This window comes from Amia ocellicauda, chromosome 12, assembly GCF_036373705.1.
Source record: "Amia ocellicauda isolate fAmiCal2 chromosome 12, fAmiCal2.hap1, whole genome shotgun sequence".
Taxonomy (NCBI): Eukaryota; Metazoa; Chordata; class Actinopteri; order Amiiformes; family Amiidae; genus Amia; species Amia ocellicauda.
In genome coordinates this window covers 28,056,871-28,072,843 of record NC_089861.1, presented here as the reverse complement: position 1 = coordinate 28,072,843, position 15,973 = coordinate 28,056,871, and the positions used below count along the sequence as shown (strand labels likewise).

Sequence of the window (15,973 nt, the reverse complement as noted above, 5' to 3'; positions counted from 1 at the left end):
ATTACAAATTAATTTAATCTGAGTTCACACAAATTACATAATGTATTCATGTGTTTTTCCTGTATTGTACTATCGGAATTCATAAGGAATTAATGTTACCAATAATTCTGTGTAGTTTTGACTTAAAGTGCCCAATTGTCATTGAACCTGTTTGAAATACTCTATACCATTTCAAACTGTGTTGTTATGTTACCTGTACGGGGTTACATTTACCTGTTAATACAATGTTCATAGAGCTTCAATAAGGTATAAATAGTGTTCACTTTATTTTAAGTGTTCACATGCATTAAATAAAACATCTATCAAAATGCTATTAAGTCATCTATTAACACTATATTATGTAAACGTTTGACTCGTTTGGAATGTAATCGTCACTTTGTTATTATCACTAATTGATTATTAATTGTTGGATTGTTTTCACTTTATTTTCACGCGTGTTTGAGTACATGAGCCACTGACAGCTAATGCGGCACACCTGTTCCACTAAACGGGGCCCCACCCTTCACTCACAGCCACCTGACCTGTTTGCACTCAGCGGACAACCTGTATAAGAGCCGCCCTCATTGGAGGAGAGGGAGAGCAGTGAGACAGTAGCAGTAGCAGTAGCAGTAGCAGTAGCAGTAGCAGTAGCAGTAGCAGTAGCAGTAGCAGTAGCAGTAGCAGTAGCAGTGACCGGAGGACCACAGGACCACAGGACCATAGGGAAGGCACCGTGCTTGGTTGTGGTGTGCGGACATACCTGCTGTGAGGTTACCAGACAGTGGAATTTTAGCCTCCGGGGGTGCTAAGGGTCCTTGCGGGAACACCGGTTGGAGGAATATTTTGCTGCTAAGTTTTATTCTCCTGGTGCTGTTGGAGCAATAAACCAGTGATTGAATGTGAATTGACAGACAGCGATTGAGCGGACATTGAACTTCGGACTCAAGCCCACAATTGGATCTACCTTATAGGACTGGGAACGAGGTCTCTTGACAATGGATGGCACCCCAGATTCCAGGGTCCGATCGGGGAGGAGTGCCGCAAGGATGGACCTACATCCCTGGCCCAGACGGGAGCCTTGCTTTCGTGCCAACTCAGGACTTGCATTATTATTGCCATTGGATTGATTCGGGACTATTTATTTTTCGTCTTTTATTATTGCTGGTCTTATTCATTGCTGCTGTTTTGTATGGTTTTAGGGCTTAGTTTTAAGATTTTAGTATAGGATTTTATTATAAGTATTTGTGTAGTTTTTAGCTTTTGTATTTTACTATTTTATCACCCAGATAATTAAAGGTGATTTTTAAGTGCTTTAGTTGAGGACTGAGCCCTGGGGAATAGCAGACTTCCTGCCCTGCTAGTTGCATTGCAGGGTAGTTGCGTGACAACTGGCATTCATAATATATTACAATTCATGAACTTTATTTGTATAGCTTATTTACTAATCTGTGAAATGTATTTTATTGATGACAAAACATTGATGCAAATACATTATTGTTATACAGACAAATTGCTCCCCTGTCCCCAGAACTACACAGCTATGGCTTCCTTCCCACTACAAGGAAGAAATGTATTTTAATAGTTTAATAGTCCCCAATACAATTTTAACAAAAATATTGTAACTAATGACATGTAAATGCATTAGCTTTTCAGAATTGCCACTTTATTTTTCAGAGGCCTAAGAATTATTTCAAAATCCATTCTTCTTGTACCACTGGGCTCTGGCAACAACATCATTGGCAAAGTCCTTTCCAGGGGTGTGATCATCCACCTTTTCATACGACTCCACATTTCCATCTCCAGCACAGTAGGCTGCTATCCCCCCTGAAACACATTAAATTATTCAATTCAGGTTTCTTCCATATCTGGCTCCTATGCTGTAATTAATAAACATATTTACTTGACATTTACCTTTGCAAATAAAAAAATGTGTATTATTGTAGAGCACTTAAAGGTTTGGAAGCCTTTAATTGATCTTAATTTTGCTGTAAGCTTAAGCATCCATGACCATCCACCAATTTTTTGTTGAGCTTAAGCATCCATGAGAAGCATGTTTACCATGTCATTTGGTTTACTTTGCAACTTTTAAGGTACTATGTTAACTAGGTACATCTGTATCTAGGGGAAATGTGAAGTAAGCCTAACAATTCACAAACAGAACCTCCTTTGCTGTGGGATGCAACAAACAGTTTCTAATAGCAAACATAGTATGTTCCTGTGTATACATTGCATAGGATCTCATATTGAAATCAGGATTAACTGTTTTTCCTTTTGTTCACTTTGCAATGTGTGGCAGTCAGCTACCTTTAAACCAATGCTCCTTGGGCCAATTTGGAAACTTTATCTTAATCCTGATGATGAAGTCAATCAGGATCTGGGTGCCTTGAGCAACATGTTCCTCACTGTTCCACTCGGCTTCTGGTGTGTAGTAGAGCTTATTAACCTGAAATGCAATTAAAAAAATGTCTTTCAGTAACTGTGACAGAACTGCCTTCATCCAATTTGTGCATTGAATTCAGACTTGCTCACACTAAAAGGCAATTCAATATATACTAAAAGCTTCATTCATCAATGGGTCCCACTGACTAGGTTCATGCAAAAATACATCTCCTGTAATGAAAAGGTTTTACTGTTGAACAGCTGTTCGTAGACTTTTATTCTACAATGACGATTCATCAACCAAATATAGTTGCTTGAAGCGCAAGTCTCGGCACCTACAGAAAAATACTTATTCATCCATAACTTCAAATGGTCAATCAAAATTTGAACAGTTTGGTATATTTTTCTTCCGTGGTGTTTTAAAGTAACTCTTGGCATTTATTGGCTGCCCTTACTTTGAGAAGCATCTCCAAATGCCAATGAGAATTCTAGCATTTTCTGTTGGTCTTACTTCATAGTTAGTTGAAATACAGTGAATATTCCACTTCTTGTAGAATGACCCATTAAAAGCCACCCAGCAACACAAGGTATAGATAGCAATTTGTATTTCTCTGTATTTTTATTTTACGTAGATCCCTTCTAAAAATGTATAGGATAAACCACAACAAAAGTGCCTATTTTTCATTATTATCCATTATCTGCGGTGTTTGAAACGATTATCATTTTAGTCTTCTACGGACATAATGTTTAAATATAAATTATTGCTTATTTTGTCGCACCTGCATAAGTCCAAATGCATTTTCACAGTCTCCCCAGCCATTCTTCAGCACTGCCCCAGCCCGAGACTGTCGAGAAATGATGGCACTAATGACAGCAGGGTCCATTTGTTTACGTTTGCCCACACGGACTATGATATCCTTGTAATCATTTAGTCTGCTCAGGTCCTGCTCTGCCATCTTACAAGAAGCACTAACCCCTGTTGAGGATACACAGTAGACAAAATGTCAAACAAAATATTTCTGTTATTCACCTTAGTTGTATCTCATGCCTGTAATGAAGAAACAAAATATATACCACCAACAGACACAACCAAACACAATTACCAGTTGGCAGCTCTCTCTACATATGTAAATATACACTGCTAAAAAAAAATGAAGGGAACACTTAAATCACACATCAGATCTTGATGAACGAAATATATTAAAGATCAAAATCTTTACTGTACATTGTGTAATTCGTTGAGAACAAAATTACAACGTCTGGGCATGCTCCTGATGAGACGGCAGATGGTGTCCTCGGGGTTGGGTCGGGTCTCCTCCCAGACCTGGATCAGGGCATCAGTGAGCTCCTGGACAGTCTGTGGCGCTACTTGGCTGCGTCGGATGCACCGATACATAATGTCCCAAAGGTTCTCAATTGGATTCAGGTCTGGGGAACGTGAGGGCCAGTCAATGGCATCAATGCCTTCGTCATCCAGGAACTGCCTGAACACTCTGGCCACATGAAGCCGGGCATTGTCCTGCACCAGGAGGAACCCAGGCCCACTGCACCAGCGTAAAGTCTAGTGATGGGTCTGAGGATTTCATCCCGGTACCTAACTTCAGTCAGGGTACCGTTGGCTAATATGTGGAGGTCTGTGCGACCCTCCAAGGATATGCCTCCCCAGACCATCACTGATCCACCGCCATACCGGTCATGTTGGATGATGTTGCAGGCAGCATAACATTCACCATGGCATCTCCAGACTCTTTCACATCTGTCACGTGTGCTCAGTGTCAACCTGCTCTCATCTGTGAAGAGAACGGGGCGCCAATGGCGGACCTGCCAATTCTGGTGTTCTCTGGCGAATGCCAATCGAGCTGCACGGTGCTGGGCTAGATAAGTCCCACTAGGGGATGTCGGGCCCTCATGCCACCCTCATGGAGTTTCTGACAGATTGGTCAGAAACATGTACACCAGTAGCCCACTGGAGTTTTGTAGGGCTCTGGCAGTGCTCCTCCTGTTCCTCCTCGCACAAAGGAGCAGATACAGGCCTTGCTGCTGGGTTGATGCCCTTCTACAGCCCTGTCCAGCTCTCCTCATGTAACGCCCGTTTCTTGGTATCTCCCCCATGCTCTTGAGACTGTACTGGGAGACACAGCAAACCTTCTTGCGACAGCACATATGGATATGCCATCCTGGAGGAGCTGGACTACCTATACAACCTGAATGGGCTGCAGGTACCACCTCATGCTACCAGTAGTGACAAGGACACTAGCAAAACGCAAAACTAGAGAAGAATCAGTCAGGAAGGATAAGGAGAGAGCAATTGTCTATGGCCACCACCAGCAAAACCATTCCCTTTTTGGGGGTTGTCTTGCTGTTGTCTCTCCAGTGCACCTGTTGTCACTTTCATTTGCACCAAAACAGGTGACACTGATTCACAATCGCTTAGGCTTCCTAACTGGACAGATTGATACCCCTGAAGTTTGTGTTCCCTTAATTTTTTGAGCAGTGTGTGTGTATATATTCAATAACTGTCTGAGTAAAAGACATTGAAGATTAAGAACAATTAACTAGTAAAACCTGCAAAAGCCTCGCCCAAGTTCAAAGCTGTTGTTTTAAGATAGTACTTTAAGACTTTACAATATATACCAGTTAATTTTACTTTTGCCAATCTCTTAATGTACTGTAGCCATATTTATTATGAATATTTGTTCATACCATTCACAGTTAAATTATTTTGTTTGGCTGTTTCTTCCAATGCACCAGTAGTCTCAATCATCATGACATCACCATAAATACAGTCTAAAAAGGCAAAAAGAATATGAATCATTACTCACCCATTCAGAAAACATTATATTGGAATTGTCATGCTGTGTCCACCCAGACTAGAAAGTTTGAATTTCCACTTACAATACAAGAGACAAAGTACACAGAATCCAATATCTAATGTCTGTATTACAAAGTTTGGGTAACGTGTCAGTAACGTAACGTGCTACTGTACTGTTATAATATTACTTGTCTTAATAACTAGTTAATATAATGCATTTGAGTTTTAATTCCAGTAATAATATTCCAGTTACTTTCCATATAAAATAAACGAGAGGTTTCTCACTACATTCATTTCAATTATGTGGGGTTTAAATCGGAAGCAAGTAGCAATACACTCCACAAGACTTATTAATCATGTTCGCCATATCTAAAACACAAAAACAATCTGCACAGCATGTAGTGTCTCTGCAGTGCAGTGAGTGCATCACTCGGCCTGTTTGATAATTAATAAAATAGCTTCTGGGTGCTTGTGTACATGTTACTGTCGTCAGATGCACAGAACTGAACTGTAAGGTGCACATTATTGAAACCCAGGCTGTATTTGAAACCACATACTACCCACACTACGCGTACTACATACCAACATTTAAACATTACAGAAATGTCGGTATGTAGTATGTATAGTATGGGTAGTATGCGGTTTGGAATACAGACCCAATCCTTCTCCAGGCAAGCCACGCCCACACACGATTCAAAACATTGGTATTGGTTGTTGAGTAACTGTCAATAACTTTTTATGTAACCAATCACTTGCAGAAAACACTTTTGAGTCTTTTGATGTGGCCAATCGCGTTCTTCATTTATAAAAGTAAGGGCGGATTCCAAAACTTTTTTGTTCAAGGTTCATGTAGTTTAATTTAGACAAAAGTGACCGTAAGCGATCTCTACTGTGTTTCCACTTGATTTGTATTTACTGTTTTAATTGCAGTTTATAGCAGACTACTGGCATATTACTTTGTTTTCTATTATTGCTGAGCCTTTGTAATGAAGTTGCTGATTAATAAAACGTGTGTGGAAGTAAGATAATATCGTCCAGCCAGATTAATTTGCAGTTTTCTACACTATGGACACGAAAACTAGGGTAACCCACTGTTTAAGTTTATTGGTTTGGCACACATTTAAAACACGCATTACCAGAATATGGAAATTAGTCACATTGTTTCGCAGGGCAAAAGGAAGGAATGTAGCGGGTAACGAGTAATATAACACTTAACTAATATGTAATACTAATATTATGACTTTTTTCTCAAGAAACGAATAACGACTAATATATTACGTTTTATCAGTAACGACCCCAAACACTGGAAATACAGAGACTATTAATAGCACATTGAAAAGCCAAAAGTCTTAATTTGGTTATTTTAGGTTGTGAAAAAAAAAACTATGAAAAATAAATTCACATTACTGAACCTCCGAAAAACTTGTATGACGTATTTTATGCTTTATAAGTAAGTGTGAAGGAAAACTGATTACATTATCTAATATTCCATAAATACATATTGGGAGAAATACTTATATGAACCAGCATGTAAACATAATGTGCAGTACACCAGGTGAATATTTGTTGTGGGCAGTCACTCAATGTATGTTTTCTAACTAGTCCCAAGCTGGTATATTAATGTTTTACAAAGCAATGACATAAGAAGAACATAAGAACATAAGAAACAAAGTGTTTGAGAGAGAGAGAGAGAGAGAGAGAGAGAGAGAGAGAGAGAGAGAGAGAGAGAGAGAGAGAGAGAGAGAGATTTTAAATACGTTTCACTTTTTAAAGAACACGGGTGCTGGTATAAAAATAAGATCTGTAAAAACATAGAAACTTAGAAACACAAGGTTAATAAAACAATGTAAACTAAACATGAAAAATGTGTAACACTTTATTTGAAGTATCCATATGTTATTGATTATGTTGTTAATTGTTATATGCTATTATTACAAACTATACATATGTTAGACTTGTTTTTTATATAATATAATATATTTAATAACATACATCATAATAGGTATTATAACATGACATTTACACACTGACATCAATCTTTTATCATAATGTGCCATGCCATTTATTTAGCTGCTATAAAAATCTTATCTTGCTATTTAATTGCAAATACTACTTTATATGTTATAGCTCTACCTAATTGAACTGAATTATAATGTTTTTGCTTTTATATTCTATGATATAATATATCATTCTGTTCTATTTGTAAATTTCTCATTACATTGCCAGGTAATCTGAAGCATTGCTGAATTCTCTTTTGTAGCCATCTAACATTTTTGTTATTACTTTATTTTCAATCTGTTTCAGAGGCTTTTCTAGTGTCAGTTTCCACCAAGAAATGTCAATTGCCTTTAAAAACAGAAAATACGTGCTAAGCAGAGTGTTCTAGTCAGATGTGTGACAAAATTAAGAGTAGACAACTTCCAACTGGACAAGTCCACATTCCACAAACATTCCCTTCTGGTATTCTGACTGAAAAAGCAACTAAACTGCTTCCCTCTAAACCTGTATAATATTTAGCATATTTAGCAAATTATTGCTTTATTGGATCAGCACCTCACATCCCAGTCCCCTGCTTCAATCTGCACTGTATTTAAACCCCCTGTTCCTTGATTTTGTCACAGTATCACTTCTATGCTTTCCCCCTGTTTTGCCTGCATTCTATTTGACGTCTTTATTGCCTATTATGACCATCGCTTCTTGGATTACCCCTTTGTTTTGTTTGCACGATCACCTGACCTCTTGCCTGCCCCTTTGACTACTCTTTTGCTTAATCCTGCGGATCCTGTTTTCCGTCTCTCGACCGTCACCCATGTTGACTTTCTTCACCTGGGTTCATCTCTCTTCTCCCATGCCGGGCATGACAGAAGATATAGCACTTATGGACCCAGCGGAGAATTCGAGCATCAGTTTGGATATGGTTGTCCAGGATGCTCGATTATCGGAACATGATTCCAAACTTCCAAAGCCACAACATAGGAGATCTGCCTTGCTGTCCCAAAGAAATTGATGCCTCTCGAAATGCGAGAAATTTTGGTTACAGTGCTCCCTGCATTTCACCAAACAAACCCATGGCTTTTCCTGATGATGCTGCCAGAATTGCCTTCATGATCACCCTTCTGACAAGGAAAGCCTTGCAGTGGGCGGCGGCGGTTTGGTTGCAACAAGGTTCCATCACACGTTCCTTGAGCATATTCCAGGCACATTTCAAGGACGTATTTAACCATCTCACGGAAGGAAGGGGAGCTGGGGAGCAGCTTTTTACACTTCACCAGGGCACATCATCAGGCGCCGATTATGCACTGCAGGTTCGCACTCTGGCGGCATGCAGTGGATGGGATGAACTAGCCCTGCTGATGATGAATTACATGATGAATTACAATCCAAGCTGGCATGTCGAGATGAGGATATGGGATTGGAAAAAACTAATACAACTGGCGGTAAGGTTGGACCATCTCCTCAAGGCCAGAAGACGACGTCCTCCACACAACTTCCTACCTCTGTCAGCCAGAGCCTCTCAAACCCTGCACTCCACTCCTGATCCTGAACCCATGCAGTTGGGGTGTATCTGTCTCACAGCCAAGGAAAGACAGAGGAGGATGCAGCAGCATCTATGCCTTTATTGCGGCCAGGCTGGGCACTTCCACGAATCCTGTTTGACTCGTTTGACTCGTACCAAACCTAACTCCGATGTTCCTTTGAGTCCACTCCTGACTCACAAGCAATGTCTTTTTTCGGCCAGTATTATGTGGGAAACTACTAATATCCCCATTTCTGTATTACTGGATTCTGGATCTGCAGGCAACTTCAACCATCGGACAACAGTAAATAAACTGGGAAGTCCCCTGCTCTCCTGTGTGCTGTCGCTTTCAGATCATGGCCATTAACAATCAACCTATAGGAGCGGGCATGGTGACACAGATGACCATTCCCATCATCCTTCAGATCGGCTGCCTGCACACTGAAATGATATCTCTGCTTGTCAGTGACTCCCCTGGCACCGTCATTATTCTAGGTCATTATTGGCTTTTCACAATCCTACCATTTCGTGGAGGGAAGGAGAAATCGTGTTGTGGGATGGACAATGTTTTGCTCGCTGTCTCTCTCTCACCTGTTGAGCCATGGACAACGAGTCCTGTCCAATCTACTTCCCTGGCAATACCCACAGAATATGAAGACCTTGGGACAGTCTTCAGCAATGCTCAGGTGTCTCGTCTTCCTCCTCATCGATCCTGGGATTGCACCATCAACCCTCTTTCAGGGACTTCCCCATCGCGGGGTTGAATTTATCCCTTATCTATTCTGGAAACCACAGCCATGGAGGAGTACATCACGGAGGCTCTTGAACTTGGCATTATATGTCCCTCTACCTCCCCCGCAGCACCCAGTTTCTTTTTCATTGGCAAAGAAGGATGGAGGACTCTGGCTGTGTATTGATTACCGGGGGATTACCAGTTACAGATTGCACATGTCATTTGGGGGAAAATAATAAATATTTTGTTTTCATCGGTGGTTCATTTTCTACTGTGGCCCTCCATCCCACGCAACCTCCAAAAATTGATCCTCCATCACCAGACATTGGGAACCCCTGGTATAAACCAAGGATTGGGACCAGAGCTTCCACTGAAACCAGAGCAAGATGCCAATGAAGACTTCAAACAGGTATAAGAAATGAAATCTAGTGTTTTCTATTTGTGTGTAAGTTGGGACTGTTTTTGTTTTGTGCTTACAGTTATTCTAATGATATGGAAGATGTACAGGTGATCAATCGTTCAATACCGCATATATTCTGATAAAGATAGCAAGTCTATGAAACATTAGATTTTTGTTTTCCCTCCCTAGTGGTTCTGTAAACCATATCCAGTTAAAAAGCATAGTTTTGATATGTCTAGTGCAAGTGTCAATACTTGATTTGTGTAAATATCACATACATCATTTTTTATCCCCCACCCAGGACACCAGAACTTCAACTGGAAACAGTGTTAATTATTTGTTAATTGCCTCGGGGCATAGGGCAATCATGTGAAGTTTTTATACAATTGCATGTTGTTTAGAGCCTCCATGTACGTGTGTGCACCTAGAAGTCATCTGTCTATTGTGACAATCCATTAATCTTTTACAAGTATATAAACAGAGTTTTAGATTATTATTGCTAGTTTTATTATTAGTTGTACTTGTTTAGTTTTAGTTTATGTAGTTTTTAGTAAAGGCTATGCAGTGCTGTAACGACATTCGTTCAGAAAACAATGCTGAATAGAAGGCACTAAAGCATCGTCTGTGGCAACCAGATCCATCACAATGCTGTGAAAAGTTCTGTAGCGCATCCCTCCAAGCTTATTGTATTGCACATTTCCATAAATGGCACTGAGCAAGCTGGTAATGGCACAAGTTTTGATTGTGACTGAGTTTTAGTTATTTACTGTTAATTGTTTATTATTATTATTATAAAGTTTCAGTGTATTTTCATTTGTGTTAATTGAATATTATTTGTATATGTTTTGTTTATTTGCATCTTAGTGTATTGTTTGTTTTATCATTACAAAAGTTCAATATTATAAAGTATAATATTGTAAACTAAAAAGGAATGTATATTGCATTTGCATTGTTTTATTTGTTCTTCTCTGTTTTTTCTCTCTTGAACATGGACATGTAGTACACAGGAGTGTAAAGGGTTAATGAAAAACACATTTTTATTTTTTATTTTATTTATCATATATTTACCTTTTTAAGAAATGTCAGGTGTTAAAATTCTGGTACCTGGGAAGGGTTTTAATTTTTTTATATGGAGTTGGAGTGGTTAAAAGGACAATCCGTGTGTATGAAGTGTTAATATATTTAGAAGTCTTGAAAATATATTACGTATTTCAATATATGAAAGTGGCCATAATTCACATTTGTATGTTTTAAAAATATATTAATGTATTTCACGATATTCAAAAACTGCAATTAACATATTTTAAATTATAGTACAAATATTGTAATATATTTTCCAGAAAAATTGCAATGTATTGTAATATATATTTTAAACTATACTGTATTGTACATACTCTGTTGTCAAGCCAATAAACCTAATTTTAACTTGAATTAGAATTTTATATATTTTACAAAACATATCTCAATATACAAACAGCCATAACTTATATATTTTAAAATATATTGTAGTATATTACAAGATATTATATGTTCCAGGAAGATAGGACAATATATTGTAACATATATGTTAAAATATATTTTTATATTTTCATAATATATTTATAATATATTCATATATTTTGAAAAATATATCACAATATACAAATGCTTAAAACTTCATCATTTTCCTTGCCAAGCCTAGCATTTCAGTTGTACTTTTAACATGGCTGCAGTGTTCACACTTTAAGATGTAATCTGCCTTTTGGGGGCCCTGAGAAGGAAGTAATTTTTTACAATGACATATCTTTAATGGTTTACACATTTTTGCCACAGGATTAGTCATAGTCTGCAGCACTCCATCATGTGTTGTCTGAAGTCTGTCAATCAACAATGGTTCTCACTGATATGTATTACACTTTGCAGGTTTAAATAAGGATCTAGTCCAAGGGTTCACAAACTTTGTCAAAATGAGCCTCCCTGAGCAATGACAAAAATTACTGCGTCTCCTCATAGTTTACTAAAACAACACAACAATATGTTGTAAAATCTTAGGGATTTTACAAAAAAATATAGAGATCAGTATGAGTTGCTGAAGTATACATTGGATATCAAAACCAGCAGAAATGGAAACGGCTAAAATGAAAATGTACAACCATTGAAGAAAAATGAGACAAACCAATGATAGATTAATTCAGTATAGTATTCATTTCTACCTTATCAGTGTGGGGTGTGTGTTTGTTTCCTCAACGCGCAAAGTAGTGGGATTCGGGGTTGCAATTTAGACATAAGTCAGCTTCCAAAGAAAGTCGGGAGCGTTTTTTTTTTTTTTTTTTTTTTTTTGCAGTTAATGGTGAGAAGCCGCTTCATGTAAAGCCCAGTTTTAAATAAGCTTCGTAACATTTTCGGATTTGGCATTGTACTGTAACCTCCACTGCTGCCCTCACTTCAGGTTGTATTGGACACTTTTCTACCTTTCTCACAAAACAGATCAATTTCTCACAGCTACGTTGCTGAATTTACTTTACTACACACGTGTATTATTTATTTGTTTATTTATTTATGTAGAAGCGCCTTTCAGGATAACCCAAGACAATGTAAAAAAACATCACTTGCTTTGGAACAGTAGAACGTTAAGCACAAGCTTTTTATTATTATTATTATTATTATTATTATTATTATTATTATTATTATTATTATTATTTGCGTTATTTAAGAATATATATATATAGCAGGTTGCTGATGTGTTACTTGTCGGAGAAACTACACAACGTACCTTTAATAATACATTATTTAGATTTCAGGATACCCAAGAACGCTACAAAAACACGTCTGATGTACTGTTGCTTTGGAACAGTAGAACATTAGGCACAAGTTTTTAATTTATTTTTGAATATAATTAATATATCGTAACAATTTTGGGGGGTTTTCAGGTCACGGCAAGATGTGGAATCGAACTCCGGTCTCCTGCGTCACAATATCACAATACAACGATTTTACTGCATCACTAAAAGGCCCAAGCCTCGTAGGGAGGCTCGAGATCGCTACAATATATATATATATATACTAGCTCAAGCCTTCCTTGACACCCTTTCCCTGCCAATATTTATAAGTAAATCTATAATATGACACTAGGTGTGTTATTCTATTTCTCACTTTGTAACTAAATCCTATTATTTTGATTATTCGTTTCTTAATAATATTCCAAATGAAATAAACATTTATTTTGTTGGTGTGTGTTTGGGTCAGAGCAGATACAGTCACTGGTTTACACTTCGTTTCATTCAGGGACACATTAACAGCACAACACCCCACTAACCTACTCAGTGCACTGATATCCCCAGTAGCCTTAACATTGGAGGAGCAATTGCATTGTGAATTATTCATTTATACTGTTTATAATTAGAAAACGGCCCCGTGTATTAGTTCTGGATTAACTAAAGCTTCCCTCAAACTGACATTCAATTACACCAGGAACTTAAACCAACACAGGCGCTTCATTAACAGACAGTAGTTTAGAAACATGGACATATGCAAATAATAAAAACTTAAATGAATCAGTTCAGTCTCTGTATTTCACTCCGTCCAGAATCGGCTTCCTCGGAGGTGGAGCGCATTCACAGTCACGGTCAATGAGCTCATTGACCTTTTAGTTAAGGCCTTTTAGAAAACAGCAAACATCGTTTCCACGCTTTTTCTCTCTCTAGCCCTGAATGCATCAGTTGCTCACACACTTGACATTTGCCCGTGTCTCTGTCTGATCAGACACAATGGCCCTTCTATTCAAGTCCACTTTGTCTGGTATAATGGCACAGCTAAGACGATAAACCTTTCCTTGAAAAGTAGAGGTGTTCTGGGAAGGGGAGCGGAGAGTCTGCTCTTTAAGCTGCGTTGTTACATGTACATGTATTGTATTCCTTGATAATGACAGCTGCTGTGATCCCACTGCACAAAACACCGATGTCACTACGGCTCTGCATTTAGATTTGAATTTAATCAGGATTTGTGCTGTAAAATATGTTGTAAGTACCCATGGCTGAGGTCCTCTGCTACGGAAAACATGCATAGGCTACATTATTATTATTATTATTATTATTATTATTAATAATAATAATAATAATAATAATAATAATAATAATAATAATAATAATAATCCTTTGAGTTCTGTGTCGCGCTGTTCCTCCCGTGCACGTAATACATTCTGACTAGAACTACCGACGCCAAAACTTTCTTCCACCACATTTATTATATAATACAATCAATTAAACAATTAATTAAATACTAATTATCATAAAACAAACTTATTATTATTATTATTATTATTATTATTATTATTATTATTATTTGTCCACAGAAATGCGTGTTCTGGATTACATTAGTACGGCTTTGAAAATGAGACACAAGAGAGACGAACTCTTTGATTCTTGTTCATCCCTTAAAGTAATTATGAGTTAGCAGTGTAACGTATAAGCAAAACATAAATATATGGAGCAAACATAATTAATCGTAGAATGGGTGTGATTCAAACAGAAATGCTTAAGATACGAATCTGACACGACTCACTTTTGATCGAATACACAAAATAGCATTGCAGGATTTGTAGGTTATAATAGCGATGACTTTCGCCCCATTTTTGGTGCCTCCTAAAGCTGACGCCTAAACCCAGGTCTGTCCAACCCTGGTCCTGGAGAGCCCCTAACCAGTTTTAAGTTTTTAAGTTTTGTCAATTAAATAGATAAATTGCACACTTCACTCCAGACCCTGAAATGTTCTGTTGGTTCAGTGTTTTGAATAATCGACACATTGTAACATGTCTACGAAAATAGAATAGGTTGAGATAAGCCTACCTGAGTAAATAATGACATGAATTAAGTCATTGGGAGCTCCTTCAGGAACAAACACCAGCAGACAGTTTTTAAATCACACAAATGACTGACCGTTCACCAGGAAGGTTGACCTGGTGGCGTTGGTTCCAGTTGCCGCTGCCGGTCCTGCAGTCACCGAGTTCCCGTGTGTTACAATAACATTTAACCTTTGATTAATGTTATAAGTTAATACATAGATTATGTTTATGAGCAGCAAGAGGAGGCTCTGACACCGACAACACGTCACTTCCACAGGACAATTTTATATAGTAGGAAAACTTCACTTACAAATTAATGTATACATCTTATTCTGATATTTGTGGTATTTTACTTAAAAAAATAAGCAATAATATCGGCTAAATGGCACAATTTGGCTAACGTGAAACTAATGTTTGTATCCACTGCAGCTTTCACAGGTTACTGTAACAAACATATTCTGCATATGCAGTGCAAAGTAAGTCACCATAATATAGGAAACTATGTAGATGTCGCCTGCAATAAAACGGACTTCCGCCATCATGCACATGACAGTTGGGCAGCAGTTGGGCAGAGTTGTAGCCGGTGAGTGTGAAGCAGGAGCAGACTGCATTGTGCACCTGTACCTTTGCTATGAAATGTATATATTAATGCTTTTCTCCCATTACTTACATGCAATCGTATTCTGTCTTAGTTCTTCGGCTATTTGGTTTTCATCGATGGCTTGCAGCACCTCGACCGTTACTGGGGCCGCCTTACACTCTGTGTAAGTGCGCACTATTTTATGCGCCAGGTCCGCCGGCTCTGCTGTCTCGATTACTCCCTTGCGGATCTTCGGTTCCCCAGGACGGTCGCATAATTTGGTCTTAAATTTCTTCAGGTCTCTCTCCGTGAGCTCCTCCAGGGCGTCTGTGATATGATCTTGGATGGTTTTCGACATTATTTATCTATTGATTTCAAACAATACGCAGTGCTAAGAGGTCCTGCAGTCAGCGCACAAGAGGACACAGAACTGTGTAGGTCACAAATGCTCATATCCTTTAAAGTGAAAGAAAATAATAAAAAGTTTGGTTAAGGATTGGGGGGTGGGGGGCATAGATTTCGCACTGGGGGGCGTGGTTTGCGCATAGTTGCTGATTCGTCATCATTCATATCTAGCAGACGGGGACGCTATCAATATTGGGGGGGGGGGGTTAATATAGAATGCAAAAATGTCAGCCCTTGTGCCAAATCAATATTGACATAAAAAATAAACATTGTGCAAGCAGAGATCTTAACTTACATTAACTGCACCTATTATATATTGTACTGTATGTCGGGTAGTTAGTTGTAAAGG

General features: G+C 38.3%; 1 protein-coding gene across 1 annotated transcript; it reads right to left on the bottom strand.

Moving 5' to 3' along the window:
- Nucleotides 1-1,413: 1,413 nt before the first annotated feature.
- Nucleotides 1,414-15,662, bottom strand: LOC136764840 (lysozyme g-like). The gene is made up of 5 exons (XM_066719172.1): nt 15,310-15,662; nt 5,062-5,145; nt 3,138-3,334; nt 2,284-2,422; nt 1,414-1,803 (listed from the first exon to the last, which is right to left on the bottom strand). The coding sequence occupies exons 1-5, from the start codon at nt 15,575-15,577 to the stop codon at nt 1,670-1,672; spliced, it is 822 nt and encodes a 273-aa protein (XP_066575269.1). The 5' UTR covers nt 15,578-15,662; the 3' UTR covers nt 1,414-1,669.
- Nucleotides 15,663-15,973: the final 311 nt, after the last annotated feature.

What these genes read in the sequence shown, in the direction of transcription:
- LOC136764840 (XM_066719172.1), bottom strand. Translation starts at nt 15,577, where the DNA reads ATGTCGAAAACCATCCAAGATCATATCACAGACGCCCTGGAGGAGCTC. An exon ending in AAGACAGAATACGATTGCAT is followed by an intron (nt 5,146 to 15,309) that starts GTAAGTAATGGG and finishes TTGCCTTTTTAG; the next exon opens with ACTGTATTTATGGTGATGTC. An exon ending in AAATAATTTAACTGTGAATG is followed by an intron (nt 3,335 to 5,061) that starts GTATGAACAAAT and finishes TATCCTCAACAG; the next exon opens with GGGTTAGTGCTTCTTGTAAG.